The 18,732-nt window shown below is 44.1% G+C and overlaps 1 protein-coding gene across 17 annotated transcripts in view; it reads left to right on the top strand.

Annotated features, from left to right (window-relative positions):
* The window catches only part of KLHL29 (kelch like family member 29), a 656,253-nt gene that overhangs the window by 594,283 nt on the left and 43,238 nt on the right, over positions 1 to 18,732 (top strand). For all 17 annotated transcript variants that reach the window (XM_069973088.1, XM_069973093.1, XM_069973096.1 and 14 more), the window contains one exon: positions 649 to 829. In XM_069973088.1, the coding sequence (XP_069829189.1) occupies positions 649 to 829 (181 nt within the window). The remainder of the gene's footprint in view (positions 1 to 648; positions 830 to 18,732) is intronic.

Raw genomic sequence — 18,732 nt, 5'->3', positions numbered from 1 at the left:
TGAATCCAAACTTTCGGCAAGTTTGTTCATCACTATTCACCAATGTCTCACCAATTCATAGACTCTATGCTTTGTCATTCTCCATTTCAACCACCTTTATTTTACAATAAAAGCAGGGAGTTATCATCCGGTCCCTGGTCACTTTATTAGCTGCTAGTTAAAGAGAAGCGATCTGATCCTTACTTCTTCCAGATGGCTACAGAAGGCTCAAGTCATCACATGGAGACTTACCAACTTGACAGAAAATCCCTGTATACCGTACCGAGTTCTTCTACCATAGAGCAGGTTATCTCTTCGAGCATGGGCCGATCCTCCGCCTAGTCAACACAAGGAGCTCTAAATATGATCCCGATGGGTCCAATTCCCAGGCCATCTTCAAATTGGGATTTAACATTGTAATACATTGATACTGTTTATTTTCTCATTCGCAATAATCTTGTATATAAAAAAAAGTAAAGATCCTGGATCCCTGATGCTTTTTACACAGGCCAATTATGGTGCATGCGCCCTCCTAGGGATGCCAATTGAGCAGATAAATGACCTGTTTTGAGGGACCTTTAGGCTCTGCCTAGTTATAGTAGAATTTAGCTCCTATTGTTCTATAGAAGATGGAACCTACTCACCCACTTCCTCCTTGTTTTCCTTTAGGGGGCATGGAATCCGGAGTGACGCTTGCAGACGTGTGGTGCTATATGTCCTTACTCGATAACTGGAATCTAGTCTCCAGGATGATTGTTCCAAGGTGTCGGCACAACAGCCTGGTATATGATGGAAAAATCTATACAATTGGTGGCCTTGGAGTAGCTGGCAATGTTGACCACGTCGAAAGGTAAGAGATTTTCTTGAATGTTTTACTTCCTATAATTTAGAGTACAAAAAGAACATGGGTGCTTTTGGTGTAGTAAACTAGTGGCAGTCTAGCAAACAAAATCTGGGGATATCAGAAACCACTCACCTTGTCAGGTTGTGCAAGGATAGGCCCAACACTATACAGTGCTTGTATATCAATCAGAACCAATGCAGCTTATAATGGACCACCAATGATGTAGAACCAATGGTAAGTAGACATAGAATAATCGAACCAGGCTCAGGCTCGATGGAGAAGGTGAGCACAAATGATCACACCAAAGACGTTCCAGTACGATCAATGTAGGAGGCCATGGACGTCTCAGTATAATACAACCATGGAAGGATTTATTGACCATTCATCGAGTTTCGGCTTTATAAATAGTGCAGAGCTTTTCTGAGGATGGCTCTTCCACACTTTTGTGTAATCTTTTGTGCTTACTTTTCCGAGAGGATTTAGCCTGGTACAAGTTCGATTACTCTACTTCCTATGATTTTTAATTTTGTTACGTTAGTCAATTTAGTGAAGTCTAGTAACCTACACCGAGACACGTAGCAAAGAGGGTATTTATAATCATGACATACACTATTATGTGTGGAGGGAATGCCATTGGAGATGGTAGGAAAATATTGTTGCCTATAACAGAGTAATACTGCTTAATGGTCGACAGTGGGCAAGAGGTTTCTCCCCATCCTGCAACCCCAACCTCCTAAGAGCCTATTACTTGGGGCCTCAGTTAGGCAGACACCAAAGCACAGAAAGGTAAATCTTAAGGTACCCATACAACTTCAGTCTACCTCTTCTCATACACACTAGCTTAACACTCATGTGCTGTCAATGGAGAGTGTAGGGGTAAGCTGCTTCCAGAGAGCTCTAGCGACTGCTTATTTCTCAGAGAATAAAAGGGTCAGGCAGTGCAAATCTGACATGCACAACCTCATCTGTTGGGGGGAAAGTCAGGAGCCCCTTCCCCATACACTTTTACCAGTTGGCTATCCGGCCAGACTTGGCAGATTTGTCTGACTTTAGACAAAAGGGTATTGGCCTTGGCAGGAGGTGACACTTATCTTTGACCTTTGTGGCACTCTCCCCTTTTCAGTGGGCTTAAAATCGGTTTGTTTTGTTTTTTTATGCCTATATAGATGGCCCTTTTGACCTTTTCTTGACCTGACCCTAGGTGATTGAGTCTGCTTTAACCACAGATACTATTGTATGAGAATTTGTTATTAAAAAAAAAAAACTCTTTTAGGAAAAGTGACTATGACACGATGCCAATATTGAAATTTGAAACTTTTTTGAGGATTTTCCCCATTGCTAGAAATGGAGAGTATTTCTTCTACCGGAGAGTGCAGCAAATGATATGCATTTCACTTGTGTTTGTTAAAAAATGACTTCTTTGTGACAGATTTAGTGTATCCATAAATATCTCACCACCGCAGTATATCCGGCAAATATAGATGTTCCATCTGTGCCGTAATGAACATTTTAATTAGTTAATATCAAAACTTTAGGTTACTGTGTAAATGTGTTCTTATGATCTCCCGCTGGGTCCTCAAGGCCCCAGTAAGAGGCTGCAAAGGAGTTAAAGTCTGTCCAATTAGGGCGTTTTTTACATAATATCCCACCGAGCCCTGGTTTCTATATCTTTTGCATTACTCAACAGGGACCCTGTAAACCTTTCTGATGGGATTTGCAAGGCTTGAAGTTATAATTAATCTACAGTTATCTGTGCGGTGATTTATGAGCAGAGACAGCGCAGGAAAAAAAAAAACAGACTAATATTATACGTCCCATCTGGTTTATTCTTTGAGATCAAATATTTTTACAGAGAAAAAAAAGGGGGGGTTAATTGGATTTTCTAATCTGACTTTTTGATGTGCCCATGGCCATAAAATTGACATTCTGAACAAAATTATGCCACAAGGCAATTACTGGAGGAAATTCACACACGGAGGCGCGTGCGCATGGCCTGCCTGTGAAGTGATGGTGAAGAGGAGGCAGGAACTTCTTATTCCAGGGGGCAAAGCGGCAACCCTACCAAGGTGGATGGTATAATAAAGTGCCAGGAGCATAGACGAGGCCTTGTTAAAGGGATAGGCATTCATTAATCTTAATTGGACATATCTAAATTACTCTTAAAGGGAACCCACACTATGAAAATGCTACCTGAGCTATCAGCATCATGTTATAGAGCAGAAGGAGCTGAGTGGATTGATATATAACTTTATGGGAAAAGATTCAGTATAACTTGTAATTTATTGATCGAAATCTCTGATGTTTCCATGCTAAAGAGTCCAGTCCATTGAGTGACACCGCCCACTGGACTCCTTAACACAGAATGAGCAGGGATTTCAAAATTTTACAAGTTATACTGCATCTTTTCCCACAAAGATATATATCAATCTGCTCAGCTCCTTTTGCTCTATAACATGACGGTGATCGTTTACATAGCATTGTCTTGGTGACAGGTTCCCTTTAAGGCCGTATGACATGGCCCGATGTTCTGGGAGAAGCGAGGGCAACCTGACAGCTCAGCGCTCACTTCCCATTCGTTCTTAGCTTTCTGCCTGTGCTGTTACGCGCACAGACAGCGACTGGAGAGCAGCGAGAGAGGCCATCCAAACAACTCCTAGATCATTCAGGCGATCCATTAAAGTCAGTGGTGATCTGCTGCCGCCACTCCTATTACACTCAACCGCTAACCATCACTACACAAATCGGGATCTTTCAACCTGTTAATAAACCACAAGCAGCCGTCATCCTGCATGTCAGCTGATCATGGCCTTTCAACATGGCCTATAATCATTTAGAGTGATAGGGCCTTTAATCCTGTAAGGAATCTGTCTTTTGTGTTAAAGTGGCAATGTCATTTAAAATTTTTTTTCCAAAAATCAATAGTACAGGCTATTTAAAGAAACGTTGAAATTGGGTTTATTAGCAGAAAAATGCATTTTTATCATGAAAAAGCAGTCTTCATTGTTCTCCATGGAGAGGGGGGGGGGGGTGGAGGGAGATGAGGCACCAAAACAGGACCACAAAGAGTAAATTTATAGCTACATCACCGGGCTATCTCCTCTGAAGTCAGCACTGACCTCTCTGACCTCTGAATAGCAGCTTTCACACAGGTCCCGCTGTGTAATCCTTTGTTCTCTGCTCTCTTCTGGTGACTAATCTCCCCCCTCCCCCCTCCATAGGTTACACAGGGCTCGACTGATGTAAACCAGTCGAGATTTCCTGATAATGAGCAGTGAATGAGACAGAGAGGGGGGGGGTGACCTAGGGAAAGTATTTTTGAATGCAGATAATGGCATATTTGCCTAATAAACCCAATTACAAAGTTTATTAAAATCGCCTGTACAAAAAAATGAAACAACAGTGACACTTTAAGACAGAACATATCAATTTTAGTTGCCCTCATGTTGCAGTTTTTTGGTGCTTGTACCCCATCGATCATGAGGGGAGACCGTCCATGTCCCCCTGGTTAAACAGAGTAGTGGTCAGACATGCATGCCCTCACTCTATCCAACTCAAACCCATATTCTTAAATGAAGCAAAAGCAAGCGACCAACTACACAGGACCCTGTATTAGTGATTGGTGGGGGTCCCAGCGGTCAAACCCCTACTATTCAGACACTCATTACAAATAAGCTGATCAGAGGCTCCCACTGGGAGGTTTAATCCATGGTCAATTGTTATCGTCAGAGGGCATCTGGCAGAATTGAGATACCACACACAACCTGAGAACAGGGGTGGAGCTGTTTTTGAAAGTAAAAATTTTTTCTAATCCTGAATACCCCCTTTAACCCCCTTGATACCATAGTCAATAATGACTGTGATATCTAGGTAGTTAGATGGCTTATGATGATCCTTTCTGTCCTGCTTCCTACACCCTGCCACACAATAGCCTGTTGTTTGGTCGTCATAGCAGCCATGGGCCTAGTTAAAGGGGTATTCCCCCCAAAATTATTTTTGCATTAATACGTTGCCCACCTGTAGCTTTCCATCTTTTCAATATAAAGTTATTAAGGATTCTGCACAGTTTTGCTGTTATCTAGGTGCCCCCACCCCCACGGATTGCATAGAATCATCAGCTCTCAGTCCACTCCGACACGCTCCCTGCTCCTGGCCCGCACCCTCCGAGACGGCATCACGTGTCCTCCTTCTCTTCAATGGGCCGGGTTAGCGCTTCTATCCCAGCCAATCTGAAGTGAAGGAGGACACTGACGGCGGTGGCTGCTGTTAGAGAGGAAGACAGTGATCAATCAGTGCAGCTGTCACTGACTCCTTCTCTAACAGCAGTCACCGGTACCGTGTGCCCCCCCCCCCCAGCCCCAGAGCTCACCCCCTGACTGTGACCCGTCACCCCCCCCCCCCCTCCCCCCGTCCTTCAATTGCTGAGAGCCGCGGGGCTCACTGTCCCCCGTCACTTGCGGCTGCTGGGCTTACCGGCGGCACCCCCCAGCCCCCCCCCCCCCCGTCCATCAATTGATCAGAGCCGCTCGCCCGCGGCGCTTCCCGTCCATCAATTGTTCCGCAAACCCCCCCCCCCCCATTCGCCCATGCCTCACTGTCCCCCCGTCACATGCGGTCATGTGCACCGTCTCACCATCTCAGCTCTGCTATGCCATCACCATCTCAGCTCTGCTACACTGTCTCACCATCTCAGCTCTGCTATGCCATCACCATCTCAGCTTTACTATGCCATCACCATCTCAGCTCTGCTATGCCATCACCATCTCAGCTCTGCTACACCATCTCAGCTCTGCTATGCCATCACCATCTCAGTTCTGCTATGCCATCACCATCTCAGCTCTGCTACACTGTCTCACCACCTCAGCTCTGCTATGCCATCACCATCTCAGCTCTGCTACGCCGCCATCATCATCTCAGTTATGCTACGCCATCACCATCTCAGCTCTGCTACTTCATCATCAGACATAAGCATTACATGATGGGAAATGTAGTTTCCTATCTTGATTATAGACCATGTTTTAGAAAAACTTGTAACTCAGGAACGGCAGCAGCTAGAAAGACGGGGGATGGCTCAAAATACTCAGGGGGGCTTGGTGAGTAAGAATAGCTAGGTTTGGGGGCATTACATTTTTTTTGCTTGAGGCCTGCCAGAAAGACTTAGGAGGAGATCGTGAATATAACAGTATACTGCAATACAAAAAAAAATTGCAGTGTACTCTACAAGTTATTGCAAACAGCACAGTCCACATGAAAACAGTCCTCCACTCCAAAGATGAAAAAAAAAGTAGTAAAATATGTCAAAAACAATATACATGCGGTATCACTGTAATCATACTAAACAGCAGAATGAACTTAAAGGGGTATTGCAGTATAAAAACATTGTTAGATGGTGCACCATCAGTAGGTTCTCCTCACCTCCTGCTGCAGCTCCTTCGTGGTCTTCATTGTTCTTGCCTTCTGCTTGCATCCAAGACAAAACATGAGAACAAGCCCTGCCTGCTCAGCCAATCACTAGAAGCAGCGGTTTCTTGTCTCAGCCAGTGATTGGCTGAGCAGGTAGGTCCTGCTCCAATAGGGAGAAGAGATGAACAAAGGGGACCAGAAGGACCTGCAGTGGGAGCTACAGGGGATTGGGGTGGGCGAGTATCATTTATAATCCAGACCCAGAAACATATAAAACTTTTTTTTTTCTTTTAACCTGGGCTGTCCCTTTAACAACATTGGGTTTTGTAATTTCCCCTGCAATTATACTAAAAGAATCACAGGTTTCCTATAAAGACCGACCCTAGGGGGACAGGCCATGACGTAAACAGTGATGTGCCCTATACCTGAGTTATATGTCAGCACGACAAATAAATCACGGCGCCATATTGTAAACCGGTCTCGGTATATCGGTATTTCCTCTGATCCCAATACGAGCAGAACACGCTTAAAAAACGAGATTTATAGTTAATGCATGTGTTCCATTATTTATAGAGGAGTCGATGAACTGTAAGATGAAAATAATCACGCCACTTTCCGAATGTTCTTGGCCTTCGGGAGCAGCTCCTGTAATAAAAGGAGGAAAAACATGTTAGCTGACAATTATAGTCTCAAGTTATTTTTTTAAGATCACTGTGACTTTTTCGCTAAAACAATTGCCAATTCCATCCCGACAGCTGTGTCCTATCATGGGTGAAATCTCATTCTAGATGGTAAATCAAGCAGCCTCTCTGCTTGTCCCATTGACTTTGCTCATCGTCTGTGCAAGGTCCAAGTGACACCTACTGGTGAGCAACGTAGTTCTTCTCTTTTTTTTTGCCTGGCTCTCTCCGACGCGAGCTTGGCTGAAGTTTCCCTCAGCTCCCTGGCCCTGTTTGATTGTGAATATCGAAATGAGCCAAACCCAAAGCAAACAGGCAGTAATAAAAGGCTTGGCCGTTCATCCATGTAGGAGAAAAACACAATCTGCGGCATTCATTTTCTTTCAAACTTGCACTTTATAATAAGATGGAGGGTCAAGAGTCTGTATCACGTCCAACACCTCAAGAGCTCAGCGTCCTCTATCAGCCATCTTGTTCTTGGCGTGGCTTCCCCCTGGATGTGCTGCTGAATATTCCCGAGTATAGCCAGCTCTGGAGGTGAATTCGTTCTTGTACAAAATAAAGGGAGTATTCGGAACAGTTTGTGCTGGTAAGGCAGGTTTGGGGTCTGGTTTGTTTCAATAAAACACAGTTTTACAGGCAGAATAGAAATTCTTACACTTAAAGGAGAAGTCCGGTGATTTCTAAAAGCCGGCAGCCAGCAAAATTGATTACATGTAAGAACTTACCTCTCCCCGTGCCCGCAGTGAGTGGTGCGGCCGGCCTCAGGACCCCCTCCGAAGGCATTTTCCCTCCAGTTGTGATGACATCATGACTCGGGGGGTAAAGGCTTGTCCCGGCTGATGGACTGGACAATCAGCCAGTCAGTGACTAGAGTGACATCCCACCCTAATCACTAACTGGCTGAGCAGCCTGTCCATCAACCAGTCGTCACGTCCCAGACCCTGGCAGGGATAAAGCGGCCACTCCCGACGCTCACTGCGGGCATCGGGAAAGGTAAGTTGTTACCTGTAATCAGTTTCCCCCCTCCCCCTGCAGGCTGCTGGCTTTAAGAAATCATCAGGCTTCTCCTTTAAGGTTATATCAGTGTGTTTTGGGGGGGAGTTTTCTTGTAAATTCAAAGATAAATTCAAAAATAATAAAATAAAAAAATAATGGAAACAAAAAAGTAAATTCAAAATAATACACAAAATCTGTAATACATTAAAGGAGAACTCTGGGCAAATGTAAAAAATTACGGAGGACAGGGGATGGTGGGAACATCATAATCAAGGGATACTCACCTGTCCCCAAGCCCCTGCAGCTCAAGTGCCACCGCTCATGGTCATTCACTGGTCTCCTTGGATCTCCTGGATCGCCAGTCGGTGACCGAGGTGAGACATCTCTGCAGTCACTAACTGGCTGAGCAGGTAGTTCCTGATGGGTTGTGACGAAACAGGAACCAGGAAATGCAGGAGACCAGAAGATGACAGTGAGCGATGGTTCTGCAGCTATAGGGGCACCAGGATGGGTAAGTATCCCTTGATGTTCCCACCACCCCCTGCCCTCCATGATTTTCTACATTAACTTTACCCTTTACCCTTTTAATATATTACTTTATTTTATGTATTGTTATATCGTACTTACATGTATTGTTTTGAATTGACTTTTGAATTTAGCTCAGAATTTATTTCAGATGTGTCATTTTGTATGTATTATATAAAGGTGGTTTGGTTTTTAACTATTTGTGTATAGACTATCTACAGAATGGAAATGTATATAGAATGTTTAACATGTATGTGTTTTTTATATGTATAATTGGATACCCAATTGGATATAGTCTATTGTATTGTGATGTAAAGCTCCTGCTGGTAATGCATGCATAGGAGAATCACCTGATACAGCCCGTACAATGTACCAAATGCAACAAGTAACACAAAGGACCGTAGGCAGCAACAACCAGAACAACGGCCAATACAACCAGTACAGGTGTATTCGATAGTCACTACCAACAACTTATGCAGTGACACCCAGCCCAACGCACAATAGCCAATAACAACCGTCCCAGGAGGTCTTAGGTCCTCTTCACACGTCTGTGGCTGATTTTACAGTCAGGAAACACTGATCACGAAGCCTGTAAAAACAAAGAAGCTAAAAGTAAAAAGATAAAAAACATACTCACCTGCTGCAGGAAGCAGTGGTGTCCTCCTCCAGCTCCTCCCTCTGTGTTCTGGTGTTGTGTGCGCACAAGTCACTGTACTCATGTGCCGCAACACTGAGGTGGGAGGAGAGAGCGGCCTCTTGTGGCTGGAGGTATAATCTCAAGAAAGATTGACAGGAGCCAATCACAGAGCCGTATTTAACTGTATGCACTCCTAGCTGGAAGCGTGCACAGTTAAAGGGCCAGCACCTGGCGGCACTTGCCTAGGTGCTAGCGCTGGCCTGGGCTGCCGTGTTATGCATCCGAAATTCCGGACAGATTCAGGAGCTGTCCCGAATTCTTGATGCCCCTATAGGGTTCTATGGGGCATCTGTCCCGGAATTCCAGACAAATATAGAACATTTCAGACACGGACACCCTTCAGGAATTCTGAAGGGTGTGCGTGCTCAATACAACCCTATGGGCCCAGAAATTTACACAGATATCCGGCTAAAGTTCACAGACCTTATTCTGCATCTCAGTTTGTGGCATTTCTGTGGCATTCTTTGCGCTAGTGATGTCTTTGGTGCTTTTGGCTAATGATGTCTAGGTATGGCATATTTTTCTGGAAATTTCCCATAGGCTTCTCTCCTGGACGTGAAAAATGTCAATAAATAAAAAATAAAACAACAACAAAAAAATGTGTTTTCTTTTCAAGTGGGTAAATAAGTTATTCAGGATTTGAATGTTCCAAAAAATTATTGGGGTCCAATACCATCGATCAGCTGTTTGCTAGAATGGCAGTGCCCCCTATCACAATGAATGGAGATGGAAGCAGACAGCTCCGTACATGGTGTAGTGGCCGTGTGGGGTTACTGCAGCTCAGCTCCCATTCAATAAAAAATGCAGTCCTAGAAAACTCCATTAAAAACTTCTATAAAAATCTATAAAAAAAAAATCTTTAAAAAGTTTTTGAGTAATACCTCATTATCCAATCAGATAGGGTCCCGGCCCCCTCCAGATAATTATTAAATTATTAATTGAATGAATACAATTAGCATCAGAGTCCATATTGAAGCCTCTGTGGCTGAGCGCAGTGAGTGGAGAGATGGGGGGGCTCCCCTTCATTAATCAGTCTCTGGGCTAAAAACTGGTTACAAAAGTAATGCGAGCTGTGAAACGAGAAGCCGGGGACGGAACTTCTGCCGGATCCTCATTATTTTTCCTACTGTACCCGTCAATTTGGAACAATTAAAATATATAATTCAGTTTCTACAATACGGTGAAAAAAAAAACTGCCGTGACCGGATCCACTCCGAGAATCTATTTATATCGAAGGACGGTAATTATGTTAGAAATACATATGATATCATTGAAAGGGTTCTTAAAGAGACAGTACATCAAATAAAGGAGTCAGTGGTGACAAATCACTAGGATATGCCACCATGTTCCCAGTGGTCAATCACTGGGAATATGGCTTAAAGGGGTACTCCAGAGAAAAAATTCTTTCAAATCAACTTGTGTCAGAAAGTGCCAGAGATTTGTATTTTACTGCTATTTAAAAATCTCAAATCTTCCAGTACTTATCAGCTGCTGTATGTCCTGTAAAAAGTGGTGTGTTCTCTCCAGTCTGACACAGTGCTCTCTGCTGTCACCTCTGTCCATGTCAGGAACTGTCCAGAGCAGGAGCAAATCCCCATAGAAAACTTTTCCTGCTCTCCAGACTGGAAAGAATACACCTCTTGCTGCAGGACATACAGCAGCTGATAAGAACTGAAAGACTGGAGATTTTTTAATAGAAGTTAAATTCAACTCTCTTGACACTCAGAAACAGCACCACTCCTGTCCTCGGTGTGAATGTGGTATTGCAGTTCTATTGATATGAATGGAGCCAAGTTGTAAGCTTAGTGCACACTGGTTTATTATTGAGCTCAGTATATCCATAGTATGCGGTGAGCTCTCAAGCTCCCTCTAGTGGCGACTACGAGGAGACAGAATTTCAGCATTTATAATTATAGATAATATATATAAAACAGCTGTGACTGTGAGATAGATGGACAGTCATCATACAGATGTTGTACAGGTTTTTTAGCTATATATAATGACTGTAAATGGCTTTTAAATAATGCAATAGCATGGCGGCTGTATGTGCCGGAAAACAGCTGTTGCCTCTCCGCGGTGACAAGAAATTGTCATGTAAATTATCCGAATGGTTAAAATCATTTGGCCAATATAATCGGAGAAAAGAGCAGTTTATGCCGGTCCTAAATCAGTCATTATATTTAACAAGGGATCATGAGAACTCCAGCCCTAACATTCCGGCTCTGCTGTGTGGGGAAACAATCAGGACGTTATTCACGAAGGAGAAAGCGAATGCCATGGAGATGGGAGCCATTAGGGAGCGCTGATCTGAGGATGAGGCCCTGGCCGTATAGGAGGAAGCCGCCGCCGCCACACTGCTAATAGGATTTACAGGCCAGTCTGCAACTTTCCTATAGACATTGCAGGGATTCTGGAGAGAAAATACAGCTGGGAAACAGCTTTGTCTTCTATAAAGACCCTGCACAAATGACATCCCAAATCTGCTCAGTGTTTATTACACTACACAACATTTACATTGGAATCCCTTTAATCTGGCGTCTCTCTCCTGCTCTGGACAGTTCCTGACATGGACAGAGGTGGCAGCAGAGAGCACTGTGTCAGACTGGAGAGAATACACCACTTCCTGCAGGACATACAGCAACTGATAAGTACTGGAAGACTTGAATTTTTTAAAACAGAAGTAATTTACAAATCTGTGTAACGTTTTGAGACCGGTTGATTTTTTTCTCTGTAGTACCCCTTTAAAGGGAATCTGTCATCCACCTCAGCCCACACAAAGCTACTGCTACAGTAGTGTAGGTGTTAGTACACAGTGTGTGGATATACCTGTGGAATTTCTGTAACTTTATTTCCATAAAAATAATCTTTTAATCCATGTTGAAAGTGTCAAAGAGGCGGGGCGTAGGGTTCCGTGCCCTAGGCCTGCTATGCTTCACTGCTCTTGTCTTCTAGCACTTTTTATTGAAGGGGAACCCCAGCCTGGATATAGTCTCATCCCGAGGATACAGAGCCTGCAGCGGCTCTGTCTTCTTCAGTAGAGGTTGGCGCTGTTTATTTGGTGTAATTGTGCCCCCTGGTTTGATATTAATAGGAAATCTGTAGGATTTGAGTATGTTCACATTGAGGAATAGGCGAGGAATTTAAAGCGGAATCCAAGCTTTATTTTACACATATTCCATTTAAAAATCCCGCCTGTAAAATATGCACAGAGCAACGTCCCATTGTGTTTAATGGGATTTCCGCTCCATTGTTCACACGGCGGAATTTCACTTTCCATCCATAGAAGTAACATGTCAATTCTTTGGGCAGATTCCGCTAGAGAAATCCCATAGAAGTCATTGAGGCTTTGAATTTCTGCTTTTTGCCCGAATTCCACTTAAAGGGGTGGTCCAGCAAAAATCTTTTTCTTTCAAATCAACTGGTGTTAGAAAGTTATATAGATTTGTAATTTACTTCAGTTAAAAAATCTCAAGTCGTCCCATACGTATCAGCTGCTGTATGTCCTGCAGGAAGTGTTGTTTTATGTTCAGTCTGACACAGTGCTCTCTGCTGACATCTCTGGCCGAGACAGGAACTCTGTCTCGGTTTCATATGAATCCCTATAGAAAACCTCTCCTGCTCTGAACAGTTCCTGTAAATTACAAATCTATTTAACTTTGTGACACCAGTTGATTTGAAAGAAAAAGATTTTTGCTGTGCAACCCCTGTAAATTCCACTTGAATTCCTTGCTTATTCCTCAGTATGAACATACTTTTAAAGGGTAAGTTCATTAAATAAAAAGTATTTTGTTTTGTTTTCCAAATCAGCTGGTGCCATAGATTTGTCATTTACTTCTATTAAAAATCTCAAGTTCTTCCCATACTCCACAGCTGCTGTATGTCCTGCAGGAAGTGGTGTATTCTTTCCTGCAGAGGTTTTCTATGGGGATTTGCTGCTGCTCTGAACAGTTCCTGACATGGACAGAGGTGGCAGCAGAGAGCACTGTGTCAGACTGGAGAGAAAACACCACTTCCTGCAGGACATACAGCTGCTGATAAGTACTGGAAGACTTAAAATTTTTTAATAGAAGTAAACTACAAATCTCTAGCATTTTCTGCTACCAATTGATTTAAAAGAAAAAAATTTGGGTGAACTACCCCTTTAATGTTTAGGAATGTTTAGAAAAAATAGAAGCTCTTGTGATACCGCATACATTGTTGTTTAGTGACCTAATTTTGCCGGAACCCCATCAATACCCCAGCACGGGCCCCTATGTTTAGATGAATGTGAGGTAAAATCTTGACTGGGCAGTAAGAATGATCCTGAGAATATTATATTTCAGCGCTGTGGCATCTATCGAGCCCTCTCAGTAATGCCCGGCCACACTTGAAGGAAATTTTCACTCTACCGATCGATCGCCGAGTCGCTATTCGTCTTGTAGTCTGCCACCTATACACAGTATTAATGTACAGATCAATATGGTGGGCAGCAAAGCATATTGTCAGAATTCTTCACACAAAAAGACAGACCCGTGTGTTCCCTCCGACATCGACGGCCACTTTCCTCTCTCACTGTTATCTTACAATTTCATGAAAATTGGAGCCTAAGTGATAAATTTATTGATCGTGTGAACACAGATGGGTGGCGGGCTTTTAAGAAACCTTAGCCGTATTTCTTTCATGGTCTTGACAATAAAGGTGCCAGTTAAGATCAAATCCCATTCTTTTCCTTCCTCAATGGAAGAAATATTTGCTGCTTCCGAATACCTTAAAACACATTTAAAGTGACCCTGACTTGGGATTAAAGTATTTTTAACAGTAGAGTCTACAGAGTCTTTATCTAGGACATGGATAGGGAACCTTCGGCCCTCCAGCTGTTGCAAAACTACAATTCCCATCATGCCTGGGCAGCCGAAGCTTTAGCTTCGGCTGCCCAGGCATGATGGGAATTGTAGTTTTGCAACAGCTGGAGGGCCGAAGGTTCCCCATCCCTGATCTAGATGAATGTGATAGCTGTATGGATGATTTTGTCACTATTTTGGTCACCTGGGAAGATGCCAGAGCTAGTCAACTTTAGCTGAATCTTCTTAAAGGGTTTAAAGGGAATGTGTCACCAAATTTTAATTTACTGATTAGAGTCAGGCACTTAAAGTTGTTCTTTTATTCTAATCTGTTTCTTTTTTTCATTGTACACTTTTTCTACATTGTTATGGTTGCGGCCATATTGCCTGGGCTGTTCTTAACAGCATTTAGTGACCTGCTTTACAGCAAGGCTCATGGACATAGATGACAATAGACAGACTCTGTCCCCTTGAGATGAATGTGAAACATTACTGAGCGCGCTCTGTGACCTGTGAAGAGGTCATTCCCCAGGGAACTGCTAATGTCTCCTCTATCAGATGACGCTGCAATGCTGTACAGATCACTTTACAGCAGCTTCTTCTTATCACCACATCCACAACAGAAAGTCTCAGCTTAGTTTTAGCCCCAGTGGTGAGAATGAAAACTGCAAGATGTCAGGAATATTTTATAATATAGATAAAAAAAATTGAAAATTCGAAAAAATTTGAGCAGAGAGGGGAGGAGGCGGACACGCACACGCACACCCTCTCATTCACTCACTGCAGGATTCAGGACACGGCGGGATTCTGCAGCAGATCCGGATTTGCTCAGTGTGAAGGGGGCCTAAGGCTGGATCTATGTTTTGCTGGCAGCCCTAGAACTCCACCCAACTTCTCCAGATCAAATGCCGAGATTGGGGTTGGGAGAAGTTGCCGAACTCAGTCAGTTTCCTCAAGTTCGCTCAACACCAGCTCTCCCCTCTCTTCTACCCAGAGACCACTGGTTTCCAGTTAGAGTACTGCCTGACAATTGTAACACATGCCCCTTACAAGTACCACAACACTTTTGCCAACAAAATCATGTGTCCATTGTCCACTGTGGCCGACAGGTTTATTCAGCATGCACTATGTGCACCATGGAATCTTCTAACCCTAAACCGCGATGAGTAGTTGGGCCTATGATTTCCGTATTTGCCCCAGACTATATAAACCCTGTCTATACGTTACTACCCTTCTCTTTGCTTCATGGTATTGCTAAGAGTCCTATTAGACAAAGCGATTTTTAATGATAAACGATCACAAACAAGATTCCGATGGTTAATACCATGGGTCTCCAAACTGCGGCCCTCCAGCTGTTGCAAAACTACATTTCCCATCATGCCTGGGCAGCCAAATCCAAAGCTTTAGCTGTCCAGGCATGATGGGAGTTGTAGTTTCGCAACAGCTGGAGGGCCGCAGTTTGGAGACCCATGGTTAATACGATCATTTACTCCATCTGATCCCAGCAAATAAACAATGCGGAATTACACGGGAACATTTAGTGAGCGAATGCGGAATTACAGCGAAAAATTAACAATGGTTTTGGTGTCAGCACTAGAGATGAGAAACCTGGAGCATGCTCGAGTCGATCCAAACCTGAACGTTCGGTATTTGATTAGCGGTGGCTGCTGAAGTTGGATAAAGCCCTAAGGTTATGTGGAAAACATGGATATAGTCATTGGCTGATTCCATGTTTTCCAGACAACCTTAGAGCTTTATCCAAGTTCAGCAGCCCCCGCTAATCAAATGCTGAACGTTCGGGTTCGGATTGACTCGAACCCGAACCCGGTTCGCTCATCTCTAGTCAGCACCAAACGAACGATGAACGATTTTCCGTTGGTCATTTGATCGTTGCCTGAAAGCTTGAATAATATAACGACAATTCGCACGATAATCGTCCCGTTTATTAGGGCCCTCATAGTACAATTTCCAATGTTCACGTTAAAGTGGTAACTAACTCTATAATTTATTTCTAGAGGTTTTTTGTTCCTTGAGACTGTGCTAGTTCTTGGCAGGAACATTCAGGAAGGACGGATCGGTCCAGGTTGGGTCCCCGCTGTGTTAAGTATTGCAGGTGTCCGTGCACACAGGGATAGGGTTTAGTCATAAATTGTGCAAATAGCTGGAACTCCATTCACTGAGTGATCACTGACGACTGACGCTTCGTTCCTGGTCGGGCTGGATGTGCCGGGAATTGTGATCATTCGTTGGCAATATTGTAAATGATCTGCAGATTGGATGTGTGAGCGGAGAGGCTTTATTTGTGGCTGCAGCTGAATTTAATTCTCTGCTCCTACAGAACGTTCATGTCAGATCTGAGTTTATTTTGACTTTATAGAATCTCGCACCGTCCTGTTGCTTTTACTCCTTCCTCATGCTTTCATATCCCCTGCAAGGACATCGGTCTTATTTATAGCACCACAGCCTGCGTGCTGGAATACATTATAGCCGTATATTCACACTGATGGGGCAGTCAGCTCCTGCACGTTCTCTTCCTTCGCCTTGTCGGCCAGTTCATACCAAAATGTGTTAATGGACACGAATGATAAACCTATAGCTTATGTTATCGACACTGGCCATTCTGTAGTGTTCTTCAATGGGATTGATGATAGGGAATCCAAAAAAGTCCCTGCCTTCAGATCAGTCGCTTTGTACTGTATTTCACCTATCCAGAATTCTCAGAAACTCCAGAGACCCCTCAGGGACCTTATAATCCCGGGAAGATTAGTCAGGCCTGGTGGCGGAAGGGGCCCCTAAAGACCCAATATGCCTCATAGGGCTATGTTCACACTACGTAAAAGTACAACAGCTGTACTTTGTGCGGAGGGGAACATAGCCTATTGTTCTATGGGATCCCAGCTGGAGCGTATACACATGGTAAACGCTACGGCCGGGATCCCGTGCAACGCCGCAAAGAACTGACATGTCAGTTTTCTGTGGCGGCAATTCAATGAATTGCGACCGTAGGAAACCCTGTCAGTTCACACAATGAAGCGAGCGTCTCCGGTCGCTTGCTCCATTGTGTCCTATGGGGAGTTCTGATGCACCCGCATCAGAACACTACGGCCATAAAGATGATCTGGCCTGTACTGCAGTAGCGGCCAGGGTGATCTGTGCAGAAACCGGCCGTTCCGTGACCCGGCCGGGGTCACGGAACGGCCGGTTGTTCGCGTTGTGAGAACATAGCCTAGGGGGGTATCAACACTATAACTGGTGAAAGGTAGCTGTGGGCCCATACACCTTAGACTAAAGTTAGCCAAACCCAACTATGACCATATAACTCTCCCCCAACAGATGATGTCAGTGGAGAGAAGGGCAATATATGGATATATGCATTCTTCCCTTTAAGTCTACCTGTCGTTTCATGTTATTAAAAAAAAACAAAAGTTCACATACAGTTAGGGCTGCCCCTTTGGCTTCTGTCTCACCTATGCAGCATTCACTCTCACGAGGCGGGGGGTACTCATCAAATAACGCAGCCTACAGTGGAGCCCCTACACATGCCAAGGGCCAACAATGCATCCCAGCCTGTATTGCTGTCCCCTCCGTTTCTCGCCCAAATCCCCCACCCACGCGCTCCCACTTGAATTTCCACCGGTCCCATAGACTCCATTCTATGGTCTGCCCAAAGAATGGACAGGGTCATTCTTCGTGTGGATGGCGGAATCCGTCTGACCATAGAATGGAGTCTATGGGACAGGTGGAGAGTGAAGCAGGAGTGCTGGGGGTGTGATTAATGGAGTCCACATCAAGATATCCGCCTTAATTCTGTAGTATGCACATACTGTTGCTCGGGCACGTGCATGGGGCTGGGACTGCAATATACTGCATACGTTACCGCTAGAGATGAGAAACCTGGAGCATGCTCAAGTCCATCCGAACCCGAACTTTCAGCATTTGATTAGCGGGGGCTGCTGAACTTGGATAAAGCCCTAAGGCTATGTGGAAAACATGGATATAGTCATTGGCTGTATCCATGTTTTCCAGACAACCTTAGAGCTTTATCCAAGTTCAGCAGCCGCCGCTAATCAAATGCCGAACATTCGGGTTCGGATCGACTCGAACCCGAACCCGGTTCGCTCATCTCTAGTTACCCCCATCCATTTGCCATCTATTCTACTATCCATAGCTTTGTAAGACTATAGGACAGGAGTGCGGAGTAACACAAGATTGCAGGATCTGATTATACACAGTTTGTATTCTGTAACCATGGAGACACATCGATCTGCACTGGAACTGTATACACAAAATCGGATTCATTCTAATTCCAGGATAGACGTTGTGAGGGACGTTGCGGCTGACTGCAGCTCATCTCTCAGCGATGTCACGATCCCCCCATGAGTTGACATAAGCACAATGGCTGCAAACGTTACAAGAGCAGACCATTATATGGAGATACTCGACAGCTAAAAGCATAATCTTTTCCGCCGTCTCATTTTACAAGAGGCTTTTGAATGGCTGCCACATTACTGTATGTGGGAAGCTAAAGAAGTGCGCGAGTGAACTCCTGCCATTGTCTAAAATGAATCTTCATCTAGAGTTTATTAACTGTACATCTTTACGGTCACCAACCCAATCAAATCAAATACCATCTACTGCAAAACTAATTTAGCGCTCTGATAGTGTATCAGTGATCTCTTGTCCAGGCAGGAAGGCGCTGCCATCTTGTAATCATTTGCTCACTGAGCGCGCATCTTGAACACGATGAAATAAGGAACAAGCAAAAAAGAAAAAAAAAGTTCAATGCAT

The sequence above is a fragment of the Dendropsophus ebraccatus genome, chromosome 6 (assembly GCF_027789765.1).
Source record: "Dendropsophus ebraccatus isolate aDenEbr1 chromosome 6, aDenEbr1.pat, whole genome shotgun sequence".
NCBI lineage: Eukaryota > Metazoa > Chordata > Amphibia > Anura > Hylidae > Dendropsophus > Dendropsophus ebraccatus.
Note: the sequence above shows the minus strand (reverse complement) of the source record. Positions and strands in the feature narration are given on the sequence as shown.